At 42.2% G+C, this 14,714-nt stretch overlaps 1 protein-coding gene across 1 annotated transcript in view; it reads right to left on the bottom strand.

The window, feature by feature from the left end:
- The window catches only part of cacna2d1a (calcium channel, voltage-dependent, alpha 2/delta subunit 1a), a 144,169-nt gene extending 130,068 nt beyond the window's left edge, over positions 1-14,101 (bottom strand). Inside the window, 1 exon segment of the mRNA XM_036576782.1 lies at positions 13,663-14,101. Coding sequence (XP_036432675.1) covers positions 13,663-13,766 — 104 coding nt within the window. The 5' untranslated portion in view covers positions 13,767-14,101.
- Between the last annotated feature and the right edge of the window lie 613 nt (positions 14,102-14,714).

The following is a 14,714-nucleotide window of genomic DNA, read 5'->3' as shown; positions in this document are numbered from 1 at the left end:
GCCTGCATTAGGCTGGGCACTGTGTAAACTCGCACAGCTCCATCAGTCCTGGAGTGGAAACGTCACCAGCACTGCTGACGCTGCCGCACTCTCAGCTCACAGCAGATAACTCACAGCTACATCTGCTCAAGCCTACCTCTGCGTCTGCATCTACACACAGGCGGAGACGCTAAGCTCGAGGCACTTAAATATCAACTCCTGATACTTTCTTTGCAGACGTTTACTGACTTTTAGTACTCTCAGCACTCAAAGCCTGTTCCTGTATCCACGCTGCATCTTTCAAAATACTGTCAGAAGTGACAAAACGGAGCGGAGGGAAACGAGGGGAAATCTCTCACACGCACACAAAACCAAAGCGCTCAGTTTCACCTCAAGGAAGTGATTCTCTCTCTGTCCCTCTCTCAAACCTCAAATCCTACTTAATAGATGTAATTCAGCCTTTTAATGTGCTCTTAGAGGCAGATAAGAGTGACATGAAGGCACAGAGAAGCTGATGCAGGGGATTTAATTGAGTCTCTGGGAGATAAGTAATAAGAGGCAACGCAGAAGAGCCTAACTTTAATAAGCAACCTGACACAAGGAAGCGAAGACAAACGTTCTGCCTCTCTCTCGCTCTCTCTTTCTCTCTCTCTCTGAGGGTGTAATTTGCGAGCGGAAGAGAAGCAGCAGATGAAGAAACAGCAGCCTATTATCTAGCGGGGGTCAGGCAGAGAGTAATTGCAGGTTCAAAACAGCAACGAGTGAGCTTTATTACTGCTTACAATGAGATAAATACTACTAATGCTCCTCCTCCAGCAAATCACTCTATAAATTGCTGGTACCAAACCAAGCTCCAAATTGGAGGCTGGTGCATGGAGTGACTCATGAAGGAGAACTTTAAAGGGTCCGCATTCTACTTTGTTTTTTCCACTAAGGTCCGCTTATGACGTTTGTGAGTGCTTATGCACCAAAAACAGTCGCAATTCATTTTCACGTGACCGTTTTCCAACCTCTCGTTGTTCTTTAGAATTAAACAGGCTGTATCTTTAAAGGGCCCATATTTTTTTCCTTGTTTTCGTATTATGTCAATTTTTTTATTTTAAGAAAAAGGGAGGGAAATCAGGTTTTCCATGAATACGGGCCCTTTAAAAGCAGAGTAGACTCTTTCAGAGGAGAAATTGATATTTTTTTCCATTTCACAGGGACGCTTGCCGAAGGGGTAGACAGGAGGGAGCGTGTGTGAGTGAGTGTGTGTGCAGGTTGTCACACCACACAAATCACACACTGATCACATTCTGTTCTGTGTTACCTTCCCCCGAAGAGACGGCCGTGACACCATGACACCGAGATCACGGTGCGTGAGCAGCAACGCGTCCTGACTTGGCCGTGCCCCAAATTCTGTTTCTCCAACAAATCTAGCACAGCAGCATTGCTGCACTTCAACCAGCTTGAATATACTAAAGAGAAAGGTGTGCCAGCAAACAAAGTTGCTGTGACATTGGGGATGGCCAGAGATGTTGGGCCTAGTGTATTATTAGACACTGTTTAAATGGGGGCAGGCTCCGAAACACATTCATATCATACAGAGGCCCAGCAGTCTGGACAGTCAGGCTTGGAGCTGAGAGTGAACTGTTATCAAATGTAACATAATATGGCTTATACTTCTGACACCAGGCCTAAGATAAAAAACATCTGCTAGTTTGGGCCTAACTCTGGAGTTCTGAAACATACAATGGAACAATAACAAATCCTGAACAGCTTTTCAAAAGATCCCAAAAACTCAGTAAAACAATGCCAAAAAAGTTGGGACAGTATGTGAAATGCAGAAAGCAGCAATTCATTGTTTTTGTAAACACAGTCTCTTTCTGAAATTGATTCCCACAGCACGTTTGTAAAAAAGTTGGGGCGGGACAATTAAAGACAAGAAACGTTGTGAAATGTTTGAAAAACACCTTAAACAACTGATAATCAGGCTTAGGTATAAAAGGAGCATCCAGAAAAAGTCTAGTGCCTGCTACAAAAATGAATCAGGGAATAATTCAACAGTTTAGGAACAACCTTGCTCAAGTTGCACTTGCAAAGATTTCACCTGCTACAGTGCACAATATCATCAAAAGACTCAGAGAATCTTGAAAAATATCTGTGCGTAAATGAAAAGGCCAAAAAACAACAACTTCGATTCCCCAGACGGCACTGCATTAAAAACCAGCATGCATCTGTGATGGATATCACTGCATGGGCTTGTGAATACTTTGACAAACTGTTGTCAATAAACAATGTTTGTTGCTGCATCCACAGCTATCAGCAACATCCAGAAACACAGACAACTTCTCAGGGCTCAAGCTCATGCCCAGCTGAAACATGTACTGTTGTCTAACAAGTCAACCTTTCAGACTGTTTATGGAAATAATGGTCATCATGTTCTCTAGGCCAAGGAAATAAAGGACCATCCAGATTGTTACCAGTGCAAAGTTTAAAAGCCAGGGTCAGTCATGTAATTGGGGTGTATTAATGACCATGGCACTAATTTATGGGATGTCCATGCTTATTTCAAGCCACATCCTGCTCATGTTATTTATATCTATGTTAAACATGTACATGTTAATAAACATTCGTCTGTTTCCTGTAATAGATGTGGATACATACACAGATCAGCCATAACTTTAGAACCACCTCCTTGTTTCTACACTCACTGTCCAATTCAGCTACACTCACCATACAGGAGCACTTTACAATTCACTCTACAATTACAGACTGTAGTCCATCTGTTTCTCTGCATACATTGTTAGCCCCCCTTCACTCTGTTCTTCAATCCTCAGGACCCCCACAGAGCAGGTACTATTTGGGTGGTGGATCATTCTCAGCACTGCAGTTACACTGATGTGGTGGTGGAGTGTTAGTGTGTGTTGTGCTGCTATGAGTGGATCAGACACAGCAGTGCTAATGAAGTTTTAACCATTCTGGCCACTCACTGTCTACTATTTTAGACAGTCATACCTTGTTGGTCCACCTTCTAGATGTAAAGTCAGTGACAGTAGCTCTTCTGTTGCAGCACAGTTTGTGTTGGTCATCCTCTAGTTCTTTATCGGCCGATGAGGTGTCCAAGGTTTAATGTTATGGCTGATCGGTGAATACAGTCATTGTAGAATAACTGATAAATTTTTTTGTCATTCTTTAGTTTTTAAAATAATTCGACAATGCTAGCTCCCCTATCAAGTGAACGTTTTATGATAAACGGATCAAAATAAATGGTTCAAAATGTCATTAAGTCTTTAAGATGCCATTTTGGAGATAAAGTTTTGTCCCAGCAGTGACAATACATATGCACACACAGAAAGAAAAAAAAGAGATTAGTCTACAAATAAGAGAACATAGCTCACAGTCTGAACTACATCGCACAAAGCTGTATGAGAGCTGAAAAGAAGGACTTAAGTAGGCTTTTGAAAGCTCAGCTCAGCCTGCCTCTGTCTCCCACTTTGTCTCTTCCTGATTGAGTTTCACTCAGGCATTCCCTGAGGTGTTGATATGGAAATTCCTGATTGAAGCCGAATCGTGTCAGAGTGAATTGCAATACAAAAATTGGAAATCCAAACATGTGCTCTCTGTGACAGGCTGTCTGGAGCTCAAATGCAAGAGAGTGTGTGTGTGTGTGTGAACACATGCATGCATGTATGTGCGTACGCTCTCTTTACACGTTAAGACGAATCTCCTCCTCCTGGCATTTGTAGCTGTCTCCACAGATCTATCTCTCCCTATCTGCCTCCCTTCTCCTCTATTTCCCTCCTTCTCCAACTTCCTTTTCATCAGCACGTCTGTATGAGCAGCAAATGCCTTGGACTCAGCCCAGCTCAGACGTACAGTACATTCACCTTGACCTCGTGTTTTCTACAGGGCATCAGCTTCACAGTGGGTGAGAGCATGACAGCACCAAGCAGAAGCTGATCAAACCCTAGGCTGATGCCTCAGTACCTGCAGGCTGCAGGCTCAAATGTGTCTGCCCTTTCACTGACCACTGCTGTTGTGCCTTCCGGCGCTTAACTTCAAGAAGCTCCAGGACGGCTTTAACGTGCTACAGTCAGTCTGCCCTGCCCTGTTCTCTGACCTTGAAAAAGAGTGGTGAGTCAACAGCATGTGTAAGGTTACATACACAGCTTATGTACAGACAATTGCATCCACTCCACTACAGCTGCAGCGATTAGTCAACAAAATCAACGAATGAATTCTGAAAAAAAGTGTTTGGAATTTTATTGTTGACACATTGTTTTCTTTTAAAAAAAGCACTGTATGATGTTTACGACACACATAGTCATTCTGACAGACTGCAATACACTGCAGGAAATGTGGGGGGCGATGTGGCACCATCCTGTGCCCAACTTACCAAAATGATCTGTTAAAATTAGGAGTGTCATGATATGCATGTTAATATTCATTTTATTCCGTTATGGGGGTCACAAGATGATACACGCTTTGAAGCAAATACAGTTCAATGATTACCACAGTGGCTGCTCAATGCAGCTTTTGGGAAACGCAGTTCAGAACAGGTGAAACAAATAAATCCATGGAGATGCTTAAAGCTTCTGATTTGCACATCTACTCGGTTGTAGAATCCTGGACTCTGCATAATGGACAATAGAGGCACGTTAGAAAATCCCCTTTCACACTCATTTCAGCCAGAAGGTAAGAGCCACACTTTATATACAAACACAAAGTCAGATTGTAAACTACCTTTAAAGCTCAGTTTGTAATTTTGAGATGTAGCCTTATATTCCAAAAAAGTTTTTGTTTACTTTTTCATTAACTTTATTATAATAAGCATGTAATATACATCTTGCACTTTTTTATATTATTTTGGTTTGTTTTATGTCTTACACGTCTAAGAAAATAACTTGTGCCAGTTATTCCTTCAACAAGCAAAGCTGGGAATTACCTATCATTCAATCAATCAATCAATCAATAAGAAGCTTTGTTCGTATTTCTTTCTTAATTCTGTATCAAAAATGTATCATATTGTGATGCAAAGACTGCAATGAGTATTCTGTCATGAAATTTGCATATCGTTACACCCCTTGATAAGATCACCAGTAGAGAGAGTGTTCAGTGTGATGCTCGCTCAACCTTTTAAGAAACATCTCTGTGCTAAAATGCTTTTTAGAAACCCAGCCCAGTTTAGTTGCACCATAAAAAAAGAAACAGCTTGTTGCACACATGTAACATAAGCTGTGTTCCAGCTAGGCTGCTGCCAAGAAAGGTGGGATCTCGGTAGCACTGTCCTATAAACATCTTGTTTGTATTATATAATGCCAAACGAAACAGTCCACCAAAGCCTCGTAGTCATGCCATCATAAATGAGCTGGTGCACAAACTTTAATGGAGAAAATAATGTTAATGTGAATGATGCCAGAGTAATGAATTGAAAACAGTTTGTAATTAAATGCTGTCTTGCAAGCTGAAAACTGTTCAATGCACTAAAAGCAGGTACATTTCATACTTTGCATTCAGTTTACACCCTTTTAAACAGACACACAACTGAAGAAATAGCGCACTCTTACTGTGTATGTATCTTCCTGGCCTTTTTAATCTACATGTAGAAGTTGGTTTTATCTGCCAGTGTTTCTCTTGAAGTTACACTGGGTCAGATACAAGCACAAATGTTTGTAGGTAATGGAAGACTGTGAAGGAAACTCTGGCAGTGTCCTCGAAAATTGCCAGAACATAGTTTCGGCTTGACCCGAAGACGCATGGAAGACAAGAACCAAGACTCTACTCTGTCCTGGCTCTCCGAACCCCAGCAGAGTCCCTCACTGTCTTCAAATACAGACTGAAGACCCAACTCTTTGTGAAGCACTTAAATAACCACTACTGTAGCACCTACTGAAATGTACTGTATTGCACTTATGCAATGTCTTAATTGTGTATTTTGTATCTTTATTTCTAGGTTTCAGCATTAGCTTTTGTTTCTGGCAGTGTCTTAGCTCAGTGGACAACAAAGCATTGCTGTCGCTCTGGCTGGGAATGTCACTAAATTCCACAAATGGAAATGGAAATGGAAACGCATTTCTCAGGTGTATTTATTATCATGTAAACTTATTGCCTTGAAAAAAATGGATTAAGTTATTTGACAGGTTTAAGCTTACATAGCTATAGTCATCTGCGGCTGTGAGTCCAAGACAGCACAATTGGCCTCACTGTCTCTGGGTGGGTAGGATGGCCCTCCCTTTCCCCACTCAGTGCGATACTAGCCAGCGCATGCATCTGTTAGCTGATGTAGCAGAACTGGCGGTTAGAGTTCTCCTCCAAGCGTGTTCAGCTGTCCAATGATATTGTGTTAGCTGCAGTGGCTGGCTTCACACGTCTGTGTTTGCCTTCACCCTCCTAACACTGGTGGTATTGTGTAACTGCTGGGTAGTGGGTGAAATTGGATATGAGCAAACTGAGGAGAAAATTGGAAAAAAAGAAGAGGAAGCAGAAATACCGTGTGTTACTAGATCTGTATTAGTTTTTTAACAAATTAGTAAAGTAATAAAAAAAGCCTAATAATGATACATTTTTTAAGCAATTATTGTGTCTTACAGCCCACCTGGACCACAGCCTATCTTTTGGAATGCAGCTATAGTCAAGCAAGTTAGCGCGGGGGGTGTCTAATCTTATCTGAAAAAGGCCAGTGTGGCTGCAGGTTTTCATTCTCATCAAGCAGGAACTGACTTGTCTGCTTGTCTAATCAGTTGGTTTCAGTCTTCAACAACTGATCTGGGCCCAGTTTCCCAAAAGCATCTTAGGGTTAAGATCAGCTTAACTGGTAGAGAGAGTGTTTGCTCCTGATTTGCTGGAATGAAAATCTGCAGCTACACCAGCCCTTTGCAGATAAGACTGGACACCTCTGTTAGGGTAAAGATGGTTTTTTTTCAAGGATGTCCTCTTTTATTTAGCAAAAAAACGCATCCAGCCAGGATTGCTAAATTGCTTAAAATGTCAGAGATTTGGCTTTGCTTTCATGTTGACATTTGCCTTCCACAGTCTGCCCCATGCTGCCCTACTCCCCCCTAGTATCCTCTTTTTTAAAACATATGGTCACCCTAATACATCAAATAATAGTATAGAGGTTAATTCATTATAGAAATAATCAATAGATAGAGCCCTGTACTCCGCACACTCAAAACTTTCCAGGCCTCTTGCCACAGATCAGAGCATTCTTCTTATTATTGACACCCTTGGTAAAGATGAGCATAAAAAGGCTGTGGAAAAATACTTTTGCTGTTTTTCAGCTTGGTCTTACACTGAAAACATGAGATAAGTTTACCTTTACCTTTCAGTGAAGTCAACTACTCTATATCTTTTTTTATACTCTATATAAAAATATATATATATTGCTAAAAATTCTCAAAGAATATTTTTTTTTTCATTTTTTCTGAGGGTGCCAATAATTCTGGAAAGCACTGAGTATCCTTGTGAAGAGACTAGAGCTTAAAAAAAGATTGCTTAGTTGCTTAAATGTTGCTTAGTCTGCATCACAGGCTTTAAGCCTAGTCTTTACTAAATGAATCTAAAGTATGTTCTCCAGTGAAACACAAATCTGGCTGAACCTGAGTGCAAGAAAATACAATGTAACAAGGAAACAACCCAACTTCAAGCAGCTATTTGTAGCAACAAGATTTAGTTTAAGATAGATAGGGTATAGGGGACCTCCAAACAGGAAGAGCACTCATTCAAAACTCTCACAATTATGTATTTACCCCTCTTTCCCAAAGGAAAACACGTAGCTGTAAAATCCTCAAACTTGGCTTTAGCATCTGTATAGATTTTTCTTCCATTTTTGCCTGACTTCTGTTAAAGCTTCAGTGCTGGTGTTCAAATAGCAGCTAGGAGTAGAAGTGCTGATCAGAGTAGAACTGATCATGGGGTTGTGGGGTGGGGGTGGTATTTTGTGACTGAGACTGCAAAATCCTATATGGAATCTAAACAGAGGATGAATATGATCCTAGACTCTGCCCTGAAATAGCTCTAAAATAGCCGTCCATCACTCCAATCTGATGTCATATATATACCAACACCTGTCTCTTTTCTGCTGTCATCTCTACACCACACACTCTCTCACTCACCCACTGCTCCTCTATTCCTCTTCACACACACAAACACCCCAACGTGACCCTCCCCACCACCTCCTCCTGCTCCGCCTCAGTGGATTTTCTACTACAAAATGTCCCATATCTGCATTATAAATAGACAAATTGGCCTTAGAGGAGAAAAACGTCCAATTAGCATCAGTCTGGCCACTGGTGCAGTGGGGGTAAGTGGCTGAGCGATGGTGGAGTGGATGAATATCTGCTCAAAGGACGTGAGGCTACAGGGCCTATGGCTCTCGAAGGATAAAAACAGCACACTCTGTTATGACCATTGCAGGGCTAACATCAGTACAACAAGACGGTGATCAGTTTCACAGGAGGTTTTCGGACCACGTCATACGTCTTTACATATTAATGTTACACACACACAGACTCAAAAAGAAGTTCTGGCTCAATGTTTAGGCCTCAAATGCAAAATCAACATTATACTGATGAAGATATGATTGCAATAGCAGATAATTCACTTACATTGTCAAAAGACACGTCCTTCACCAAGTTTTGACAGGGTTCTCTTTGAATACCTTTTCAGCACGTTTGCAATCATTTGATTCATTAGCTTGGGGGAAGGTCCAAAGCAAAACCTATGTTCAGGTCCATAAAGTAAAAAGGGGGAGGTTTTTACTTACTAGACCTTGATTATCCACCTCTGAATTACACTTCATTCCATCAACTGAAATTAAGTAAAAGTTAAGCTCAACTGCTCCATATAGAACAGGACTGAAGATCTCACTAGAGACTAGTCAAGCTTGTGTCAGTGATAATGACAAATACAATCAGTTGATACAAGATGGAAAACAAAACTGAAACAAGAAACACAGATAACCTCTGCTAATTGTACTGTAAAGACGCTCAGGAATAGATTATTTCACAAATGTGGATTGAATGTGGACAGGAAGCCATAAATACTGATTCAGTTAAACTACTTACTAAACCAGATTATATATTATCAAAAACATTTATCACAAAGTAATTTATGGTGTATGTCCATAAAAGTCTCTTTACTGTATGCACCATAGCCTAGTCTTTACTGATGAAACTACCAATGTGTATTCTCCAGTAAAATATCTAATTTGCCAAGCCTGAAGAAAACAACCAAGCACCAAGCAGCTATTTGTAGCAACAACATAGGGTATAAGATAGAGAGGGTATAGGGGACCTCCAAACAGGGAGAGCACTCATGTCCAGCCAAGGCCATATGGCTAAATGTTTGAGTGATATGAATAGCTTCCAGCTGCTGTCAAAGAGCTCGGGGTTGCATCTTTATATATACCTGTAAATATTCTTTCACTTCTGTGGACTGCAGTATCGAAGAATTAGCCCTCGCCTTACCCCAACACACAGAGAGGCCAACACTTACACCACACAGACGTATCTAATGTTATCTCATGTACCGGCAGATGCTTGTTATCCATGCTCCAGCCACAAATATGCTCTGTAGTAGTTAGTATAGTAGCTGGTGCCCTTTATGCAGGAGACTGGGGTTCAATTCCCTGCTCGGGCAGGCACACCATGCTATATAAATAAGAGTCCTTGGGCAAGACTCCTAACACTACATTCACATTCACTACATTTCACTCTGTAAAAGGATTAAATTGGAAATTGTTCTGGGTAAGAGTGTTTGCCAAAATGCATAAATGTAAATAGTGTTTCTAGGCTGGACAAGTTTTACATAAAGTCGAGAAAAAAAACTAATTTGACCTAATGCAAGATTTGGGTGCATAACTCTGTCAGAATTGCTATATTCAGAGTGAGATATAAATTGAAAACCATATTTATTTTGTATACACATTATACTTCTACAATAGACCAGGTGTAGCTTTTGGTCATGTAATAAATCAAACAATAGCATGGTGAAGTTTTTTTTTTCCAATCTATGATAGTTCAGTAGCACACCATTTTAAACCATACTTGTGGTCTGAAATGAATCATTTAGTTACAACCTCTCAACAGGTTTAATGAGATGTTGGCTAACATTGTGTAAGCTTGTCAGCCTCGCAACAGTAGCTACGAAAGAACACATTTGTGGGCGGAGCACGGATAGGTCAATTACACTGACTACTTCTATTTACCAGAAGATTTAAAATCTTGGCCCAAATCCTTCGCCATCTGATTGCTACAGACATTTCCATTATTCCATTTGCTGCGAGGGCATAGGGAACGTAACTGGAAAAGCATCTCTATTTAGCTGCTTAAGCATGAAATCTAATTAGGCTTGGAGACGGAGGGGAACGTGGCAAGGGCCAGGACAGAAACGGTGCTGATGGGAGATTGAGAGCGGTGGGTATTGCGATCGGGCCAGCTGCCTGGTGCCGTCTCTCTTTTTCAGAAGCCAAAAGCAGGACAGCGAGCCATCGCTGCAGCTGCAGGGACGTGGAGACCCGATCAGGCCGTGATGCATACAATGACTTAATGGACACTGATCCGAGCGGAGTGCCACAGAAGGAGTCAGAGCGCATGAATCCGAAAGGCAACCGGAGGAAACGAGAGAGAGAGGGGGAAAAAAGCAATACTTGCAGCAGACTGACTAAACATGCCCTCGGGAGTCACATAAAGACATAGGGACATTCCAATGTGCTGTTGCAACAAGGAGGATCCAGGGCAGTGAGCACTGGAACATGACAAGTTCTGTAGCATCATAGAGGCTCCAATCATGAGGGGAGAGCTGTAACGGCTATAAAATGGCATATAGGTGAATGTAACCTCCCCCCAGACCTCACCCCGCCCTCCTTGCCCCTCAACCCCATGCCAATCATGAGGGACATTCACGGGCAGAATCTATGACATCAGACTTTTCAGCTTGGATGATGTTAATCATCTGCCTCTCAGCGCAGCAAGTGCTACAAGACACCCGTGGGGAGGGAGCGTGGGGGGGGAAGAAGGGAGAGAGAATGCTGGAAAGTGCGAGAGAGGGAGAGAAAGAGAGAAATGCAATGCGCTCATAGAACATCTGAAGCAGACAAAGCCTGGCATGTGGAGGTTAGAGCCTGGGCACAAAGATACAGTCACGCACTGTGACAGAGAGGGAGAGGGCTTCAGACGAGGGGAAAAAAAGGAATGGGGGGGGCGGCTGAGGAGGCAGAGGGATAAATAGTGATATTCTACCAACAATGGAGGTGTGAAAATTACACTCCAGCACAGACAGGGCGTGGACATTAATTGATAAAGTCAAAAATACACTGTATCTGTCTTAGAAGGTTGTCATCATAAATCAGTCACTCAAGGCAAAGCAAGGAGGGAAGGATGCGACCCACTGTCTGTGAGAATGTGAGTAATCAACAAGCTGAAATGGAAATGGAAAGTTCTTTCAAAATGTAACAATGCACTTCAGAAACATGCTCTTGGTCTGAGGGTGATGTCCTCCATGATGTCCTTCTCAAGGCACAAACCCATGCCCCATGTAATCGGACTGATGTATCATTTGGCTGGCTGGTGTGCTGTTTTTTGCCATTAGCAAAGCTTCAGCTGGATGTGGTCCAGTGTAGTACGCAGCCTTAGCCTGGCCAGTGTTACTCTATGTCAAGGTGTCATGTAGAGCAGATCTAAGATCAGTTTGCCACACCCAAACTATAACCATCAACTATTAAGAAAGATCAATGAAGAGAAAGATTACTGAAGAAACTGTTCTCAAACTGAAGAGCTTGGATGTCTGCAAGAGCCCACAAATAATTGCTTTATTTTTTCATTCTGTTTGAGAGATCTGGGCTCTGCACACATAGTCATAGTTAAACATCACCAAATTTTGGGAAAAATGCAAATGACCAGCTTTTGGACCTGCGACGAATAACAAATGACTGCTTTTAGCTTAATTAACCCAATGAAACTAGACGTCTGAATGAGGGAGAGAGGAGTAAAAGAGTGAAAAGAAAGAGTAAAATTGTTTAAATTATTTAAAACGCTCAAATACATCACAATAAAGTATAGCATAGTATATAAGTACATAGTACTTGTATTGAAATCATAAGGCCAACGCTCAAATACTATAAATATCTTGGCATCTATATTGAAGGCAAGTTGTAACTTTTAAAAAAATAACAATTATTAACTAAGAACGTGGCAAAACAAATGCCGATCTTGGTGTTGTTCTACGCTTGCATTGTGAATTGTGTTTGAGGTGGGGTGACCAAAGTGGGGAACACAGAACGGCTTCATGGATGTCTGAACTAAAAAGGGACGACTATGAATGAAACCATGGCTTTAGTCTCGCTGTGTAAATGATATGAAAACACCACACTGAAAGTAGGAGGAGAGAGGAGGTGAGTCAGCTTTGTGTTCCCACCTTCTTGTGTCCCTGTTGCTGTACAAATTCTGCTCAGTCTGCGTACAGTAAGGCTGAAATGAAGCTCACGCGGGGAGCACAGCCACCGGCGGCCTCGAGCCGAAGATGAAGTGAATTCACAGATTTGGCTTACGCTGATTTAATTCACTTCCCTGGAGTAAAAAAAGGAACCGTGTGGTGCACATCTGTGCTGAGGTTTCTCTCAAATACCCCTCACAGTGCTACACTCTCAAAAAAGATTTCTTCTTAAAACCCACTTACACATGTGTACACAGTGTTTCCTTACTTGGGATTTGTTCTGAGGTAAGAACAGAATCTACACACACTCAAGAGCACAAAGATTCAAACAGTTCTGCAGTTTAAGAACACATCATGAACGTGACGTAGACTTTTTCTTATGTCTCAAGAACAAATTTAAGAAAAAACTTCGGTGATATTGGTGAATAAGGACTATTGGTTCTATTTAGAACCATGAGTTCTAGAGCCACTTCATGCTTAAATCGTCTTTTGCATTGTGAAATGGTTCATCAGATTGATGGAGAATGTGTTGTATATGGTTCTACATAAAACCTTTTTGAAAATGGTTCTACATAGCACCAAAAGAGGTTCTGCTATTGTTACAATGTTAAGCTTGTTACAGTAGAAGAACCATTTTTGGTGCTTCATGGTACCATTTTCAACACATTCACCATCAATCTAATGAACCGTTTCACCATGCAGAGAACCGTTTAAGCATGAAATGGCTCCATACAGAATTCATGGTTCTAAATAGAACCATTTTTCTTACTAAGGAACCTTTGAAGAACCATCTTTTTTAAAAGTGTAAGACGGTTACAAGACAGGAGAAAGCAGAAGATGGAACAGACTAGCTTCTGGACTGTAAGTCTCTCAGGCTGTTCCTACAGGACAAACTCCGTTACTTCAGCTCAGATAAGCATCTTCAGGAGTCAGTTATGAGGCTTCGACATGAAGTTCTCGCATGTTCTGCTTTAATTTCAACCAGACAGACCGCTCAGCCTGGTAAAAGTTCACCGTGAGCGGATTTAGCTCCTGCTAGCCTGACTCCGGCAGGAGCAACTTGTGGCTAACAGCTAAACTGGAAACAAACACAAGAACATACTGGAACGGCTCCCACCCAGCTGCTCCGCTCCTCGAGCACTTCCGGCTACATCTGGAAAACTCAGCCAGCTTCCTTCTCCTCAGATAACAATGATAATAATAATATAAAACCGTAATAAAAACAATAATAATACTTTTTCCAAAGTCACACGAGTGTCGTTCACTTACTGCTGTGAGTCGGGGAACTGGACGGAGGAGACCCAGCTGAACACAGAGACCAGCAGTACCGCTAAGAGTGCAGCAGCAGCTGCGGGGAGTTTGTGCGCGTCCATGGCTTTGGACTAATAGAGCAGTTTCCTCTCGTGTTTACCTCCAAACAGTCCAAAATCCACCTAAACAAGCCCACCCACCGCCATCACACGGAGTTTGGAAAGCAGTCGCGGGCGCCTCGTCTCTCCAGAGCCAGTTTGTAATGTTTTCTCTCCTCCAGTGAAGGCGATCCTGTGAGCGGGGCTCCAGAGCTGGTGCTGACAGAAGGAGGTGTGGATGCTGTGGAGGTAACGGAGCTGCTGCCTGTCTGTGGCGCTGGGAGCGTATGTGTGTGTGTGTGTGTGCGTGTGTGTCAGACTGGGCAGATCGCTTTCCAGGCCCCCCCACCCCCATCTGCGCGCGATCATCATCACCACTACACACTGCTCTCCATACAAGGCGCTCCGAGAACATAGACACACACGCACACACACACACACACACACACACACACGCACACTCCCACCCCCCTACCAGCCCATTTTTAGCTTTATTATTCTCACGAAGCCACAAAAGTACGACCCTGGCCCATATTTAGGAGAGTTCCCAGAACAGTGAGGTCAGTAGTTTACCTTTTCTATCCCAGTGGTCCCACAGCCCAGGTCATAACTGTTACAATGATGAGGCGGTGTGCATGCTTCAAAAGGCCCATATCATGAAAAACCCTTTTTATCTAAATAAAAGAGCTTGATGTAGTATGTAGACAAAGTTTCAAAGCATACAATTCACTCCTGAGTTCACACAGCTCATATAAAGAAACTAAGCTGCAGCTGCCCCTTCACAATGGTGGTGATTGGAACCAGGCGCCTCTAAAAGTTCCCTCACCTAAAGTTATTACATGAACTGGTTATGAATATGCTGCCTAATGACTGACTACATTATGATAAGATTTTGGTTTGAAATGTTGTGTCTTTAATGCATTCATGGCTAAGAGGTACATTCCGGACATTGTAAGGCAAGATGACACCCAG

The sequence above is a fragment of the Colossoma macropomum genome, unplaced genomic scaffold, assembly GCF_904425465.1.
Source record: "Colossoma macropomum unplaced genomic scaffold, Colossoma_macropomum, whole genome shotgun sequence".
NCBI lineage: Eukaryota > Metazoa > Chordata > Actinopteri > Characiformes > Serrasalmidae > Colossoma > Colossoma macropomum.
The sequence above is the reverse complement of the archived record's forward strand: the minus strand, read 5'-3'. Positions and strand labels throughout refer to the sequence as shown.